The following is an 18,680-nucleotide window of genomic DNA, read 5'->3' as shown; positions in this document are numbered from 1 at the left end:
CATGAACCAGGACGCTTATAAACCACTGTATTGTAGAGTTTGAAAATAAAATTGGCTGGGTGTGATGGCTCAGGCCTGTAATCCCAGAACTTTGGGAGGCCAAGGTGGGGGGATCACCTGAGGTCAGGAGTTTGAGACCAGCCTGACCAACATGGTTAAACCCTGTCTCTACTAAAAATACAAAAAATTTGCTGGGTGTGGTAATGGTGAGCACCTGTAATCCCAGCTTTTAGAGAGGCTGAGGCAGGAGAATCGCCTGAACCCAGCTACTAGGGAGGCAGAGGCTGCAGTGAGCCAAGATCACGCCATTGCACTCCAGCCTGGGCAACAAGAGTGGAACCCCCTCTCAAAAAAAAAAAAAAAAAAAAAGAAATAAAATAAAATAAAATGAAGCTTCGTCCTCTGGAACCAATGTGGTAACACCGTCTTTCCCTGTGAGGCCCCAGTGAAGACCCTTGGCTGTGTGGATTGTGAGCACGTGTGTTCTAGACATCTGCCTCCATTTTTGGAGATTCTAAAGGGTTGAGGCTAGGGGAAACCATTTTCTCTCCTGTTACTAAGTCCACAATGCCTTGAAGATTTCCTTGTATTTCTGCAAAGCATAGGTGTCCCAAAATTGCTTCCACTTTTCTCCTTCCTTGATAGGGCTTCTGTGACAATAGTTTGCTCTGTGTCTGGGAAACGGTGTTATCTTGAAAATGACTATTATTTCCCCCAGAGAGCTTACATTCTGACTTAGTTTGATGAACGTTATCTTCCATGGTGTTAAACTCTGACTTATTGGTTATTTGCCTTACAGAAAGTGTTCAAAAGAAAATGAGGAGAATAAGAAAGAGGTTTCCAAGAACTGCAGGAAACATGAGGAATTTCTGACTCAACTTCGTGACTGCTTGGATCCAGACGAGAGGAATGATCAGGCATCAGATGAAGATTTAATTTTAAAGGTGTCTGTATGCAGATTAAAAAGTCTATAAATGTAGTGGTGATTCTGACACGTGGCATGAAAGGAAGTGCTGTGGTTGAGTTTGGGGGTGGCGGGAGAATGGGGACAGTAACCCAGGTGTAGCGTTAATTAACTGTGTGACTTGGGACAAGTCACATCACCTTCCCGAGCCTCAATTCTAAGATCTTTTCTAGCATTATTGGAATTAATTATTCTCCAAAAGAGAGTAATGGCTTTGTCCAAAATATATTTAGGTTGTCAATACCATTAATTACTCATTTTAACCATTTGCTTTAGGGAGTATTTTTCCTTTTAGTTACAGCCAGACACATACTCACACAAAACCAGTTGAGTGTCATTTTTAGGATACTGATTGTGAGTTCTAAAGTACTTAAAAATTTTACATTAAAACCAAATAGTGGCTGGGTGTGGTGGCTCATGCCTGTAATCCTAGCACTTTGAGAGGCCGAGGTGGGCAAATCACCTGAGGTCAGGGGTTCGAGACCAGCCTGGCCAACATGGTGAAACTTTGTCTCTACTAAAATACAAAAATTAGCTAAGCATGGTGGCGGGCACCTGTAATCCCAGCTACTTGGGAGGCTGAGGCAGCATTGCTTGAACCAGGAGGCGGAGGTTGCAGTGAGCCAAGATAGTGCCACTGCACTCCAGCCTGGGCCACACAGTAAGACTCCATCTCAAAAACAAAACAAAACAAAAACAAAAACAAATAGCAAAAATTCTACTTTAATGGTAGACTACCATTAACTCGGAAATAAACAGTATTAACTGAATAATTCACTTGGCCCATAGTGCTTCATTAGCGTACCTGAAAGTATTTGAGTGCTCATGGTTCTCTTTGGCTATTTATAAACCTTTCGTATCCTTGCTTGCTGACAGATTTCCATACAGTCATTTTTTTTTTTTTTTTTCAAATTTAGAGACAAGGTCTTGCTTTGTCACCTAGGCTGGAGTGCAGTGGTATGATCCTAGCTTACTGTGGTCTTGACTTTCTGAACTCAAGGGATCTTCCTGCCTTAGCCTCCTATGTAAGTGGGACTACAGACTTGCACCACTATGTCTGGCTAATTATTTTATTTTATGTAGAGATGGTCTCGCTATGTCATCCAGGCTGGTCTTGAATTCCTGGCCTCAAGCAATGACCCCACTTCTGCCTCCCAAAGTGCTGTGATTACAGTTGTGAGCCACCATGCACAGCACCCATGCAGCTTTTTTTTTTTTTTTCCTTTTTTTCTTTTTTTTTTTAAATGGAGATGAGGTCTCACTAATAGCCCAGGCTGGTCTCTAACTCCTCAACTCAAGCGATTCTGCCACCTTGGCCTCCCAAAGTGCTGGGATTACAGGTATGAGCCATCACATCTGGCCCATCATGCAGCCATTTTTTTTTTTTTTTTTTTTTTTTGAGACAGAGCCTTGCTCTGTTGCCCAGGCTGGAGTGCAGTGGCCCAATCTTGGCTCACTGTGACCTCCACCTCTCAGGTTCAAGCAATTCTCCTGTCTCAGCCTCCTAAGTAGCTAGCATTACAGGTGCATGCCACCACACCTGGCTTTTTTCTTTTGTATTTTTGTATTTTTAGTAAAGAAGGAGTTTCACCATGTTGGTCAGGCTGGTCTTGAACTCTTGACCTCATGATCTGCCTGCCTCAGTCTCCCAAAGTGCCGGGATTACAGGAGTGAGCCACCATGCCTGGTCACGCAGCCACTTTTAAAAGTCACCTCTCAGCTGTCTACTAGTGAGCCTCCCAAATGTCCTCTCTGAAAGCTGCATGATGACTTCATTTGATTTTAGGAAGTATTCCACTTCACGAAGGGGTTTTGATAGCTGGGGACATGGGTCCACGTGATGCTCTCATGGGTGCTGGATGGCTCTCGTCCTGCTCCCTATGGTTAACCTGTGACCAGGAGCTTGGCTGTAAAAGTCCACCTGTAGTTTGAGAATTATCTTTCAAACCAAATGATGGGGAGCAGAAAAGGGAATTCAGAAGCTCCTTCTTCCATGACAGTCTTTTCTCTATCAGAGACAATCTCTAGGTGCTAATCTGGGTGTTTCTATGGCATTAATCATGCCCTTGTCTTTTCTATATTTCTAATGATTTGACTTCCAGGGTCTTGATGTCCCAGGAGAGCCTGCCCTTTCCAGCAGAGCTTTCCATGTGACCAATCCAGAGCCCACTCCCCAGCCATCTCTTACAGCTGGCTCTTACCTGCAGGCTACTGCCCCTGGCCCTAAGGCCCCTAGAGAGCTGAGGACAGTCCCTACACCCCAAGAGCCACTGAAATCATTCAACAGCCAACCCTAATTTGGCTTACTCTGCTTTGCTTATTCCTTCCAGTGGAGGCGATGATACTGCCTCTTGCTCACTTTTCTACCTGCTTCTTCTGCCTCCCGACTGCCCCTGGTGCTTTCCCATAGCCCCGTGTGGCTTGGTGGGTTCCTTCCACTTGGGAACAATGAATAAGAAACTATCTTTTTAATGGCAATTTCTTCCTGGGATTGGTTGGCCTCAACTTACCTGAACAATAATGGAATCTATATTTCATGGCACAGGGTAGGAATCTGGAGCTTCGGCCTCTCGGCCATGTGAGCGGGTGCCTGTCTTAAAAAGAAAAAAAAATAATTGGCCCTGATTGGGAAGTTAGCTATCTTGACCAAGACTGCCGCCTCATTAGGTGTTCCTCAAGAACAAAATGGCTCCAGTTTCAAAACTGTTCCTTCACTTTCACATACCCTCATAAACACACGTGAACATGCATTCCCAAGGAACCATGCATTCCCAATAATTTGTTTGCTATTCATTCCTTCATTTCACAAATATTTAATGAGTGTTTACTATATGCTAGACACTGTTCTGAGTGCTGGAGAGACAGCAGTGAATGAGACAAGACTATGTGCTCTCCTAGAGATTTCACTATCAAGGAGTAAGGATAGTGAAGAAATAAGCAAATAAATATCTTCAGTTGCCCCACATGGTGAAAAAGGTGCAATGCAGAGAAACAAATCAGGATTCAGGGATAGAGAGGGAAGCAAGTCACAGGTGTTGGAGACTGTCTGGTGAGCGCCCCCCTGAGGTGGGGAGTTTTGCTGGCTTTTATTTTTCCCTGGTAAATCTTATAAATGCTCCCAGTTAACAATTCCAGTGCACAACATAGTAAGCAAAAGCCCTGCTAATCTCAGTTCCCTGTGATAAACACTGAGCTGTTATTCACAATTTTCCTATGCTTATTTTAATTAGAATAATACATTTTTTAAAAAAGCATGGCCCTGTGTTCTCTGTGTTTCCTCCAGGGCTACATGGTGTCTTGACTTCATTAAGCCTGAGTAGACAAGGCTGAAGGCAAGTCCCTTGCTTCATTGCCTGTGGCAGCCTCTGTAGAGCTTCACCTGACCTGGAGTATTTAGTAGCCAGAGGTTTGCTGATGTGTGCTCTGTTGGGATGCTTTTGGCTTCATTATCCTTGCCTTGTGGCCACCTTTTGGATAATTTGAATTTGACTGCCAGGTCTTAAACAGAGTTGAGAGGCTGCCTTTGAAAATGTGATCATTAGAGTCCATGTGGGATAGTGCTCTTACATTTTTCATATGATAATGCAGCCTGTAGATTGTGAATTGCTTAGGGAAAATGTACGAAATTGTTAATTTTTATAGGACAGCTGTAATTGCTTTCTCTTCAGCTTAGAGAGCTGTGCAAGGAAAATGAATTCATGAAAGGACAAATTGTGATTCTTGAAGAGACTATAAATGTCCATGAGATGGAGGCAAAAGCTAGCAGAGAAACAATCATGAGGCTGGCTTCAGAAGTCAACAGAGAGCAGAAAAAAACTGCCTCCTGTATTGAAGAGAAAGACAAGCTGAATCAGGTACGATGTATGAAGGATACGGGTGCGTCCAGGACCACGTTGAGGAAGCAGAAATGGAAGAACTGGGTGTCAGATAAGCGCCCTGGAAGTATTGATCACAAGTTATTGTTTATTGATCGCAATTTTGAGAGCCTGCACTCAGCAGAAGGGTTGGGGGTGACATGGGACAAAGTGACTTGAACAGGTCATTGGCTATATATGTATATTTAAACATTTTAATTTTAATTAATTAATTAATTTTTGAGAAGGAGTCTCACTCTGTTTCCCAGACTGGAGTGCAATGGCACAATTTTGGCTCACTGCAACCTCTGCCTCCCGGGTTCAAGCAATTCTTCTGCCTCAGCCTCCAGAGTAGCTGGGATTACAAGCATGTGCCACCGTGCCCAGCTAATTTTTTGTATTTTTAGTAGAGACAGGGTTTCCCCATGTTGGCCAGGTTGGTCTCGTACTCCTGACCTCAGGTGATCTGCCCACCTCGGCCTCCTAAAGTGTTGGGATTACAGGCGTGAGCTACTGTGCGCGGACCTTATTTCTTTTTAACACAAATGTTGACACACTCTGCACAGTATATTTTTCTCTTTTTATTTATTTATTTTTAACACAAATGGCAATATACTATACATTATTATCAATATAGCTATTATGAGTAATCTTATATCATTCTTCATGTGGGAGGATATAGCAGAAAGACAAAATCCAAGAAGTAGACTCACTGGGCCAAAGGACAAGGACCTTGTCATTTTGACAGGTATTGCCAAAGGGAAGTGACTGAATTCTAAACTTTTATTTACATAGTGAATTGGCTGATCTTTTCAAATGATCTGGAACCTGTTTGAGCATGGGACTTAATATTGTGTGTGTGTTTTTTTTTAACACCATATAATCCCTTGATTATATTTTCAAATTTTGTGATAAATTTATTTGGGATTAATAATAATGATTCATTTCCAAAGGCAAAAACGAGCTAGTACAATCTGATAAAGGTGCTGATAAAGGGAACCTCCCTGGGGGTGAAGGCCTACTGGTGGCCCACAGGCTAAGGAGGGGCCTGTGGAATTAGTGGGTGCAGGGGAAGGAGCTGCCTTTTTGGGAATTTCTTTGGGGACTTCCCTGTCTAGTGACATCACAGCCACACTGAGATGGGATAGGAAGTTGAAAAGCACAGTCATTATACTAATTTCTATTTTCAGCCAATTCCCTGCATCAAAAAGCCCTTCATACCACTGGCTTTATTCTCCTGACACATTAGATCTGTGGAAAGTGCAAACTTTATTGTTGTCAGTGCCCTCGTCTTCGTTAGCTTGGGCTGCCGTAACACAGTACCATAGACTGGGTGGCTTAAACAACAGAAATGTATTTTTCACAATTCTGGAGGCTGGGAAATCCAAGATCAGGGTGCCAGCAGCATGGTCAGGTTCTGGTGAGGACTCTCATCCTGCGTGTAGATGGCTGCCTTCTCCCTGTGTCTCCACATGTCAGAGAGAGAGTAAGCAAGCAAGCTAAGTGCCATGATGTCTCTCCTTCTAAGGGCACTAATCCCATCATGAGATCCCCACCCTCAAAACTTCATCAGAACCTTATCAACTCCCAAAGGCGCCACCCATAAATACCATTGCATTGGGGGTTAGGACTTCAAAATATGAGTTTTGGGGAAGACACAAATTGGTCAATAGTATTAGGATGGTGCAAAAGTAATTGCAGTTTTTGCAATGACTTTTAATGGGATCAACGTAATAACTTTCCAGTATTTTTCACCAACATTTTCTTTTGAAAAGTTTCAAAGATACAGAAAGGGTGAAGGAATATGACAATGACCATCCACCCATCCTCCACCCAGATGCAACAATTGTTAGCATTTTCTTTTATTTGCTTTGTTATTTTACATAAATAATATGTATTTGTTATTGTTGCATAAACATATATATATATTTGCAGAGCCACTTGAAAATAAGTTGCAGACATCATATGTATTGCCTCTAACTACATCAGCATATTTATCCTAAGAATAAGGACACTGCTCTATGTAACCATAATACTATTGCTGCATCTGAAAATTATAATACTGTAATGCCATCTGTGGTGGTTTTCAGCACACACATTTTTTTTTTTTTTTCTTAACATTCCTCCTCTTCAACCTGGTCTGGATTTATTGATTCCCTTCTAATGAATAGAATATGTCAGAAATGATGAATACCACTTTTGAGATTAGGTTATAAGAAGGCTGTGGCTTCTGTCTTAGATGAACTCTGTTGCTCTCTCTGGAATCACTTGCTCTTGAGGGGAAGCCAGGGACCACCATGTTGTGATGTAGCTCTGGGGAGAGGGAGGTCAGCTACCATGTGGTGAAGATACTCAGCCACCTCTCGGGAGGCCCATGTGGCAAGAACCTGAGACCTGTCAGCTATCATGTGAGTGAGACCAGCAGGGAATTCTCCTCTGGTCAGTCCTGGGGAGGACTGCAGCCCTGCTTAACAGCTTGACCCTAACCTTATGAGAGCCCCTGAGCCAGAACCATAAGCAAAGTCATGCCCAGATTCCTGACCCATAGAAACTGTGAGATAATCAATGTTTGTTGCTTTAAGCCACTAAGTTTGGCTTAGCTAATAATCATATAGTATCATTCCACATTTAAATTTCACCACCTGATACAAGAATGTCTTTTACAGCTGTTTTCTTCCCCAAATTGCGATCCTGCTTAGGTTAATTAACTGCATTTGTTGATTAGTTTCAGTATTTTTTTTTTTTAAATGGAGTCTCGCTCTCTTGCCCAGGCTGGGGTGCAGGGGCACGATATAAGCTCATTGCCAATTCTGCCTCCCGGGTTCAAGTGATTCTCTTGCCTCAGCTTCTGGAGTAGTTGGGACTCCAGGCATGCACCATCAAGCCCAGCTAATTTTTGTATTTTTAGTAGAGATGGGGTTTCACCATGTTGGCCAGGATGGTCTTGATCCTTGACCATGTAGTCCACCTGCCTCAGCCTCCCAAAGTGCTGGGATTATAGACATGAGCCACCGCACCCAACTAGTTTTTTAATAGCGTTGACATTTTGGAGAGTCCAGAGCAGTGGCTTGATTGTTTCTTCACTGTGTTGTTTAACTTGTTTCTCTATATCTTGTAAACTTAAAAGTTGGATCTAGAGGCTAAACTGGATTTGGTTAAGGCTTTTGGCAAGCATATTTTAAAGGTAAAGCTGTATATTTCAGATTGCATTCTGTTAGAAGGCAAATGATGTTAGAGTGTTGTACTGTTGGTGACCCTATGTTCGACTACCAATGTCTTTGGTGGAAGACTACATTTTTTCTCTTCTGCAGTTACGTTTCTGTGGAGTGATATCAGGTTATTCCTGTTCCCGGTGACTTTACCTAGTGATGTCAGCATCCACCGATTCTTGTCTGGATTAACTATTCCATTATGGGCAGCAAAGTGGTGATACTATAATTTCATTGTTCTTACCATCTATTAGGTGGTTTTCCTCTATAAAGAAAAGCTTTCTTTATTTTCTTTGCTTTTGCTTTCAATTCCACGGACACATGGGTTTTTCTTTATTTACTGTGTTATAATCAATTATTTTCTTTCAGTGCTCCAAATTCTCCAAATTTGTCTGGCAGAAGCTCCTGCAGGATGTCCCCTGCGACCTTGTAGCATGAGTCCTTTAGTCTCTGCAGTCTTCCTTGATCTCTGACTGAAGAAATCATCATAGGCCCTCTTGCAATATTCAGACCACTGAACTAAAACCAGCCAATTCTTTAAAGAGCTTTGGTTCCTAATACTGGGGAATGGTGCTTAGAAAGCAAAATTTATGATTCAGAAGTGCTCATTTATTGAATACTTATCATTAACACAGTCATTGTGCTAAGTGATCAGAGAGGTTATTCACTTTGCTCAAGCTCACACAGTTATTAAATGGCAAAGCTAGGATTTGAACCCAGATCATTACACTACTGTAGCTTCAGCAATAATCCTCTTTCCACATATAGTCACAGCTATATCCTACATACAAGTCTGATGCCAGAAACCATTTATTAGTCAGTGGAACAAAAACAATAAATAGCCATGCAAATGTCCTCAGTAACTTTTAATTCAATTATAGCTACTAGTTATTAAATTATCAAGATTTGAATATTAGGAGGGGAGCGGAGGGGTTAAAAAAGACTTGACTATTAGGAAGAATTTAATATTTATTTATAAAAACACATCTCTAGAGATCAGTAGTAGGAAATAAGTAAGGAAATGTGTTGTAATAGCACATTAAAAAACCAGAACTTATTCCTCTTCTTATGTAAGTGTCTTTACTTATAAATGACTGATGCAATGTTGTTCAGACTTTGGAAACACATTCACTTTGGGATGAACTTACTGCCAAAATAATAAAAATTGTGAAAAAAATTATATGGGCAATAAAAAAACTTGAGATCTTTAATAAAGTACTTTATTCATAGGATTGTGACTCCCAAAGATTTATTACTCAAAAATACTGTCAAGTGGTTTTACTGACACATGAAAAACCTCAGGAAGAGTCTTCATAATGCTTTCTAAAGCTCTGTTTTTGAGGTAGGAAACTTACTTTATTAGCGAAGTCCAGGATTGCAGAAGTAGAAGTAGCCACAGAGCTAGGGTGTGGTTTCTACAGAACTCAGCTTCTCTGAAGACTCTACTTCAGTTCCTTCAAGAAAATCCCACAAATAAAAATGCAGTCATTTGTCATATATATGGGAAATATATTACTTGAAAAGATTTTTGGTAGTTCCTATTGAATGATGTTTTAAAAACTACCAAACGTTCTTTTTCTCTTGGTTATCTTGAAATAACTGACTGTTGAAGAAATTAGTCATTTTGCCTAGGCAAGGCACACACACATTTCCTATGAATTCTAGAAGTTAAAATCAGTGAGATCAGACGCTGACTTTCATGTTGCATTTAATTCTACTAGCAATAATTAAAGCTCAAAAATAAATGGTATTCAAGTCAGGCAGGCCTGGGTTTGCAGTGACGTCCCTTATGCCTTTTGGTTTGTTAGCTTAAAGCACTTTCGGAAGCTAAGGCAAGCAGATAACTTGCGGTCAGGAGTTCGAGACCAGCCTGACCAACACAGTGAAACCCTGTCTCTGCTAAAATACATTTTTTTTTTTTTTTTGAGATAGTTTCACTTTGTTGCCCAGGCTAGAGTGCAGTGGCATGGTCTCAGCTCACTGCAACCTCTGCCTCCCAGATTTAAGCAATTCTTGTGCCTCAGCCTCCCTCTAAGTGGGATTACAGGCACCTGCCACCATGCCTGGATGATATTTTTTTGTATTTTAGTAGAGACGAGGTTTTATCATGTTGCCCAGCCTGGTCTCAAACTCCTGAGCTCAGGCAATCCCCTCGTCTCAGTCTCCCAAAGAGCTAGGATTATAGGCATGAGCCACTGCGTTCAGCCTAAAAATACAAAAATTAGCCAGACGTGTGGTGGGTGCCTATAATTCCAGCTACTCAGGAGGCTGAGGCAGGAGAATCGCTTGAACCTGGGAGGCGGAGGTTGCAGTGAGCTGAGATGGCACCACGGCACTCCAGCCTGGGTGATAAAGCTAGACTCCATCTCAACGTCTCAGAGAGAGAGAGAGAGACTGCACAGAGTAGTTAAGAAGCTGGACTCTTGAATTAGGCGGCTTGGGTTTTTATCCTGGCTCCGGAATCATTTGGCTATGTGATTGCAGGCACGTAGCTTGATCTCTTTGGACCTCAGTTTTTAAAATCTGTAAACAGGAAAATCAGGCTTTCTTACTATTACATTAGAATTAAATGATAAAATATACATAAAATACTTAGGACGTGACTGGCACACTATCGGTGTTCAGTGTTTTCATTTCCCTTTCCTATTCCTGGTTATTTACTTTTACCTAGGGATAAACTAAACATGAGATTAATTAAAAGTATAGACATATGGAAATAGTTCCTGGAAGTGAGAAATGATTAGATGAGATAGATAACTAAAGACATGACAGACCTCTTTATAATTCTGGAATCACGGAGTTGGAAGTGACCTTCAGTTCATTTAGAATCTAGATATATAACTCTCTATGTGAAATAGGAATCACGTTAAAAAAAATTTCCCTGACTAGCTAATGTCCAACCTTTCCTTTGACTCTTCTAGAAATGAGGAACTCACTACTTTATAAGGAGGTCCATCTCATCTTTGTGAAGCTGTACTTGTTTGACAGTTCTGCATTGTGGCAAGTGAGGATTAGAGTTTCTTATAATTCAGCTCCTCATCCTGGTACTAACTGGTGAAACTTCACTGAATAAATGAAAATCCTCGTTTTCATAGCCACCCTTCAAGTGGTTAAGGACATTTATTATGGATTTCTAAGTCTCTTCTTCTGGCTAAACAGCCTTAGATCTTGCAAACTTTTCTTACTTGAAAACTGCTTCTTATTGTCTGTGAGGTTGGAAGAGTTCTAGTCTCTGGGTGAGGAATTAAAATGAAAATAAACACCAAATAATATCTGCTCATGTTATAAAAAATTAAAGCTGGGCTGGGGATGGTGGCTCATGCCTGTAATTTCAACACTTTGGGAGGCTGAGGCTGGAGGCTGTCTTGAGGGCAGGAGTTCAAGGCCAGCCTGTGCAACATAATGAGATCCCCATCTCTACAAAAAAAAAAAACAAAAAAAAAAAAGCTGTTTATAAGACTCCTACAATGACTTGTTTTAACTGTCTCTTTTTTAGTTCTTCTGAAAATTACCATTATACTTTAAAGTGGCCAGCCGTGATGGTGCATGCCTATAATCCCAGCATTTTGGGAGGCTGAGGCAGGCAGATGACTTGAGGCCAGAAGTTCAAGACCAGCCTGGCCAACATGGCAAAACATCGTCTCTACCAAAAGCACAAATATTAGTTGGGCATGGTAGTGCACGCTTGTAATCCCAGCTACTCAGGAAGCAGAGGCACGAGAGTCACTTGAACCTGGGAGGTGAAGGTTATAGTGAACAGAGATCACGCCACTGCACTCCAGCCTGGGTGACAGAGTGAGACCCTGTCTCAAAAACAAAAACAAAAACAAAACCTAAAACTTTCATACAGTTTTATTCCTGATTCATCAATTTGAGGCAGCATTTTAAGACTTTCTGCTATGAAATATGAAGGATTTTATGCCTCCTATTTATTATCGCTGCACAATACTTGTATGTGTTTAAGGGGTACATGTGCTATTTTGTTACATGCATAGAATGTGTAAAGATCAAGTCAAGGTATTTAAGGTCTTCATCACCTCAAGTATTGATCAATTCTATGTGGTGAGAACATTTCAAGTCCTCTCTTCTAGCTATTTCAAAATATACAATACATTGTTAATTACAGTCACCCTACTCTGCTGACAAACATTAAAGCTTATTTCTTCTATCTAACTGTATGCTTGTATCCATTAACCAACTTCTCTTCATCTCCCTCCCACCCACTCACCCTTCCCACACTCTTTAATCTATTTTTCTACTCTCTAATTCTATGAGTCAACTCTCAGTTCCCGCATATGAGTGAGAACATGTGCTATTTGTCTTTCTGGGCCTGGCTAACTTCATTCAACGTAATGACCTCTCATTCCATCCATGTTCCTGCAAATAACATGATTTCATTTTTTATGGCCTAATAGTATTCCATTGTGTATATATACCACATTTAAAAAATCCATTCATCTGTTGGTGGACACTTGGGTGGATTCCATGTATTTGCTATTGTGGCTAGTGCTGCAGTCAGCATGAGTGTGCAGTATCTCTTTGTTATGTTAGTGTCCTTTCCTTTGGATAAATACCCAGCAGTAAGATTGCTGGATGTGTGGTAGTTACATTTTTTGTTTTTTGAGAAATCTCCATACCGTGTTCCGTAGTGGTCATACGAATTTACATTCTCACCAACAGTGTGGAAAAGTTACCTCTTCTCTGTATCCTTGCCGGTATCTGTTATTTTTGTTTGTTTTTGTCTTTTTAATAACAGCCATTCTAACTGGGGTTAGATGATATCTCATTGTGGTTTTGATTTGCATTTCCCTGATGATTAGTGATGTTCAGCATTTTAAAAACAAATCCCAGTACTTTGGGAGGCCAAGGCAGGTGGATCACCTGAGGTCAGGAGTTTGAGATCAGCCTGGCCAATGTGGTAAAATTCCATGTCTACTAAAAACACAAAAAGTCAGCTGGGCCTGGTGGCACACACCTGTACTCCCAGCTACTTGGGAGTCTGAGGCAGGAGAATCACTTGAACTTGGGAGGCGGAGGTTGCCCTGAGCAAAGATTGTGCCACGGCACTCCAGCCTGGGTGACAGAGCGAGACTCCATCTTAAATAAATAAATAAGTCTTTTGGCCATTTGTATGTCTTTTGTGAAATGTCTGTTCATGTCTTTGCCCACTTTTTATTGGGATTAGTTTTTTTTAATTGTTTTTTGTTTTTTTTAACTGTTGAGTTGTTTGAGTTTCTGTGTATTCTGGATATTAATCCCTTGTTGGACAAATGTCTCCAAATATTTTCTCCCATTCGGTAGGTTGTTTCTTCAATCTGTTGACTGTTCCTTGTGCTGTGTAGAGGCTTTTTAGTTTAATATAGTCCTATTTGCCTTTTTTGTTTTTATTCCTGTGCTTTTGAGATCTTATCCATAAAATATTTGCCTAGCCAATGTCTTGAAGTGTTCCCCCTAGACATTTTATTCTAGCAGTTTTATAGTTTTAGGTCTTATGCTTAAATCATTAATCCATTTTGAGTTGATTTTTGTGTATGGTGAGAAAGACAATGACCTAGTTTCATTCTTCTGCATATGGATGTCTAGTTTTCCCAACACCATTTATTAAAGAGGCTCTCTTTTACCCCAATGTATATGCTTGGCACCATTGTTGAAAATCAGATGGCTATAATTATGTGGATTTATTTCTGGGTTCTTTATTCTGTCCCATTTAGTCTGTGTGTCTATTTCATACCAATTCCTTGCTGTTTTGTTTATTATAGTCTTAAAATATATTTTGAAGTCAGGTAGTGTGGTGCCTCCAGCTTTATTCTTTTTGCTTAGGATTGCTTTGGCTACTTTTGGTCTTTTGTGTTTCAATAGAAATTTTATGATTTTTTTCTATTTCTATGAAAAATGACATTGATGTTTTGATACGGATTGCAGTTCATCTGTAGATTCTTTGAGTAATACGGTCATTTAACAACATTAATTATTCTCTCTCTCTCTCTCTTTTTTTTTTTTTTTCATGGAATCTTGCTCTGTCACCCAGGCTGGAGTGCAGTGGTATGATCTCGGCTCACTGCAGCTTCCACCTCCTAGGTTCAAGCTTTTCTCATACTCAGCTTCCTGAGTAGCTGGGAGTACAAGCACATGCCACCATGCCCAGCTAATTTTTGTATTTTTAATAGAGATGGAGTTTTGCCATGTTGGCCAGCCAGGCTGGTCTTGAACTCCTGGCCTCAAGTGATCCACCTGCCCTGACATCCCATAGTGCTTACAGGCATAAGCATAAGGGATTATAGGCATAAGCCACTGTGCCCAGCCAACAACATTAATTGTTCTGATCTGTGAGCATGAGATGTCTTTTCATTTGTATCCTTTTTAATTTCTTTCATCAGTATTTTGTAGTTTTCCTCGTAGAAGTCTTTGATTTCCTTGGTTAAATTTATAAATTATTTTACGTTTTTGTGGCTATTGTAAATGGGATTATCTTCTTGATTTCTTTTTCAGGTAGTTCATTGTTAGTGTATAAAAACACTACTGATTTTTGTATACTTATTTTGTATACTGCATACTAAATTTACTTATTAGTTTTAAGAGATTTTTTTGGAGTCTTTTGGTTTTCCTTTATACAAGATCATGTTGTCTGCAAAGAGTGACATTTTAACTTTCTCTTTTCTAATTTGGATGTCATTCATTTCTTTCTCTTGTCTGATTTCTCTGGCTAGGATTTTTGGATACATAGAGATATTCATAGTCATCTCTGAGGATCTTTTGTATTTCTGTGGTATCAGTTCTAATGTCACCTTCGTCATTTCTGATTGTGCTTATCTGGATCTTCTTTTTTTCTTGGTTAACTTGGTTAGTGGCCTGTCAATTTCGTTTATCCTTTCAAAAAAGAAATTTTTACTTTGTTCATCCTTTTACATTTTTGGGGGTCTGAATTTTATTGAGTTCTGTTCTGCTTTTAGTTCTTTTATTAGCTTTGGATTGAGTTTGTTCTTGTTTTTGTAGTTCCGTTAGGTGGGATGTTAGGTTGTTCATTTGCAATCTTTCTATGTTTTTGATACATGCATTTAGCACTATAAACTTTCCTCTTAACACTACTTTTGCTGTATCCTAGAGGTTTTGATATGCTGTATCTTTATTTTAATTTGATTTAATGAATTTTTAAATCTCTGCTTTAATCTCATTGTTTAAATAAGGAAAGATCTAAAATCGACACCCTATCATCAACATTGAAAGAGCTAGAGGAGCAAGATCAAAAAAACTCAAAAACAAGCGGAAGACAAGAAATAAGATCAGAGCAGAACTGAAGGAGACAGAGACACAAAAAAACCCTTCAAAAAATCAATAAATCCAGGAAATGGTTTTTTGAAAAGATCAACAAAATAGACAGACCACTAGCTAGACTAATAAAAAAGAAAAGAGAGAAGAATCAAACATATGCAATAAAAAATGACAAAGGGGAGATCACCACCGATTCTTCGGAAATGCAAACTACCATCAGAGATTACTACAAACAACTCTATGCACATAAACCAGTAAGTCTGGAAGAAGTGGATAAATTCCTGGACACTTGCATACTCCCAAGACTAAGCCAAGAAGAAGTTGAAACCCTGAATAGACCAATAACAAGGTCTGAAGTCAAGGCACCAATTAATAGCCTACTGGCCAAAAAAAGTCCAGGTCCAGATGGGTTCACAGCTGAATTCTACCAGATATATAAAGAGGAGCTGGTACCATTCCTGTTGAAACTATTCCAAACAATACAGAAAGAGAGAATCCCCCCATGTCTTTCTATGAGACCAACATCATCCTGATACCAAAATCTGGCAGAAACACAACTAAAAAGGAAAACTACAGGCCAATATCCATGATGAACATTGATGCAAAAATCTTCAATAAAATACTGGCAAATCTAATCCAACAGCACATCAGAAAGCTTATCCTCCACGATCAAGTAGGCTTCATCCCAGGGATGCAAGGCTGGTTCAACATATGCAAATCTGTAAACGTAATCCACCACATAAACAGAACCGAAGACAAAAACCACATGATTATCTCAATAGATGCAGAGAAGGCTTTCAAAAAGATTCAACAGCCCTTTATGCTAAAAACCCTCAATAAACTAGGTTTCGATGGAAAGTATCTCAAAATAATAAAAGCTATTTACGAAAAACCCACAGCCAATATCATACTGAATGGGCAAAAATTAGAAGCATTCCCTTTAAAATCTGGCACTAGACAAGGATGCCCTCTCTTAACACTCCTATTCAATATAGTATTGGAAGTTCTAGCCAGAGCAATTAGGCAAGAAAAAGAAATAAAGGGTATTCAATTAGGAAAAGAAGAAGTCAAATTGTCCCTATATGCAGATGACATGATTGTATATTTAGAAGACCCCGTCATCTCAGCCCAAAACCTCCTTAAGCTGATAAGCAGCTTCGGCAAAGTCTCAGGATACAAAATCAATGTGCAGAAATCACAAGCATTCCTATAAACCAATAACAGACAGAGAGCTGAATCATGAGCAAACTCCCATTTACAATTGCTACAAAGAGAATAAAATACATAGGAATACAACTAACAAAGGAGGTAAAAGATCTCTTCAAGGAGAACTACAAACAACTGATCAAGGAAATAAGAGAGGACACAAACAGATGGAAAAATATTCCATGCTCATGGTTAGGAAGAATCAATATTGTGAAAATGGCCATACTCCCCAAAGTAATTTATAGATTCAATGCTATCCCCACCAAGCTACCATTGACCTTCTTCACAGAACTGGAAAAAAGCACTTTAAATTTCATATGGAACCAAAAGAGAGCCCACATAGCCAAGACAATCCTAAGCAAAAAGAACAAAGCTGGAGGCATCACACTACCTGGCTTCAAACTATACTACAAGGCTACAGTAATCAAAACAGCATGGTGCTGGTACCAAAACAGAGATAGAGACCAATGGAACAGAACAGAGGCCTTGGAAGCAATGCCACAAATCTACAACCATCTGATCTTTGATAAACTGGACAAAAACAAGCAATGGGGAAAGGATTCCCTGTTTAGCCAGTTGGGAAAACTGGCTAGCCATATGCAGGAAGCTGAAACTGGACCCCTTCCTTACACCTATACAAAAATTAACTCTAGATGGATTAAAGATTCAAACATAAGAACTAACACCATAAAAACCCTAGAAGAAAACCTACGCAATACCATTTAGGACATAGGCACAGATAGGGACTTCATGACTAAAACACCAAAAGCAATGACAACAAAAGCCAGAATAGACAAATGGGACCTAATTAAAGTTAAGAGCTTCTGCACAGCAAAAGAAACAATCATTAAAGTAGCAACCAACAGAATGGGAAAAAATTTTCGCAATCTACCCATCAGACAAAGGGCTAATATCCAGAATCTACAAAGAACTAAAGCAAATTTACAAGAAAAAAAAAACCCATTCAAAAGTAGGTGAAGGATATGAACAAATGCTTTTCAAAAGAAGACAAATATGCAGCCAACAAACATATGAAAAAATGCTCATCAAAAAAAAAAAACAACAATAAAAACACCTTTGTAAAACATTAAAAAAAAATGCTCATCATCACTTGTCATTAGAGAAATGCAAATCAAAACCACATTGAGATACCATCTCATGCCAGTTAGAATGGTGATCATCTGGAGACAACAGATGCTGGAGAGGATGTGGAGAAAAAGGAACACTTTTACACTGTTGGTGGGAGTGTAAATTAGTTCAACCATTATGGAAGACAGTGTGGTGATTCCTCAAGGATCTAGAAATAGAAATTCCGTTTGACCCAGCAATCCCATTACTGGGTATATATCCAAAGAATTACAAATCGTTCTACTATAAGGACACATGCACACGAATGTTTATTGCAGCACTGTTTACAATAGCAAAGACCTAGAACCAACCCAAATGCCCATCGACGATAGACTGGATAGGGAAAATGTGGCACATATACACCATGGAGTACAATGCAGCATTAAAAAACGATGAGTTCATGTCCTTTGTAGAGACATGGTTGAACCTAAAAACCATCATTCTCAGTAAACTGACAAGAACAGAAAACCAAACACCGCATGTTTTCACTCATAGGTGGGTGATGGACAATGAGAACACTTGGGCACAGGGAAGGGGACATCACTCACAGGGCTAGGTGTGGGAGTGGAGAGGAGGGGAGGGGAGAGACAGTGGGGTTGGCGGGATGGGGAGGATGGGGAGGGTTAACAGGGAGAATTGCCTGACATAGGTGATGGGGGTGGTGGGAATGGAGACAGCAAACCACCATGGCATGTAAGTACCTATGCAACAATCCTGCAGGATGCAGGACGTGCAGATGTACCCCAGGGCTCAAATACAATTAAAAAAAATACACGAAGCATAAGTCCAAATTTTTAAGTATTAGAAGCCACAGACATAAAATTAAATTTCAATAATGAAAATCAGAATAGGCACAAGGAAAAGATAGAATTACCCAAATTTTACACATTTTTCTTTGTGTGTAGGAGATCAGTACAGTGAATCACTAATATCACTATTATACTCAAAGCCTTCCTTTTGTTATTCTTTAGTCATAACTTTTGTTTTTGTTTTTGAGACAGAGTCTTGCTCTGCCACCCAGGCTGGAGTGCAGTGGTGCGATCTTGGCTC

The 18,680-nt window shown here is 39.9% G+C and overlaps 1 protein-coding gene across 3 annotated transcripts in view; it reads left to right on the top strand.

Annotated features, from left to right (window-relative positions):
- The window catches only part of CCDC170 (coiled-coil domain containing 170), a 113,616-nt gene that overhangs the window by 40,953 nt on the left and 53,983 nt on the right, over positions 1-18,680 (top strand). For 2 of the 3 annotated variants that reach the window (XM_032258814.1, XM_032258816.1), the window contains 2 exons: positions 800-944; positions 4,633-4,818. In XM_032258814.1, the coding sequence (XP_032114705.1) occupies positions 800-944; positions 4,633-4,818 (331 nt within the window). The remainder of the gene's footprint in view (positions 1-799; positions 945-4,632; positions 4,819-18,680) is intronic. The other variant, XM_032258815.1, reaches the window with a different exon arrangement.

This window comes from Sapajus apella, unplaced genomic scaffold, assembly GCF_009761245.1.
Source record: "Sapajus apella isolate SASKATOON/1434 unplaced genomic scaffold, GSC_monkey_1.0 scaffold105, whole genome shotgun sequence".
NCBI lineage: Eukaryota > Metazoa > Chordata > Mammalia > Primates > Cebidae > Sapajus > Sapajus apella.
This window is presented reverse-complemented; position numbering and strand designations above follow the sequence as displayed.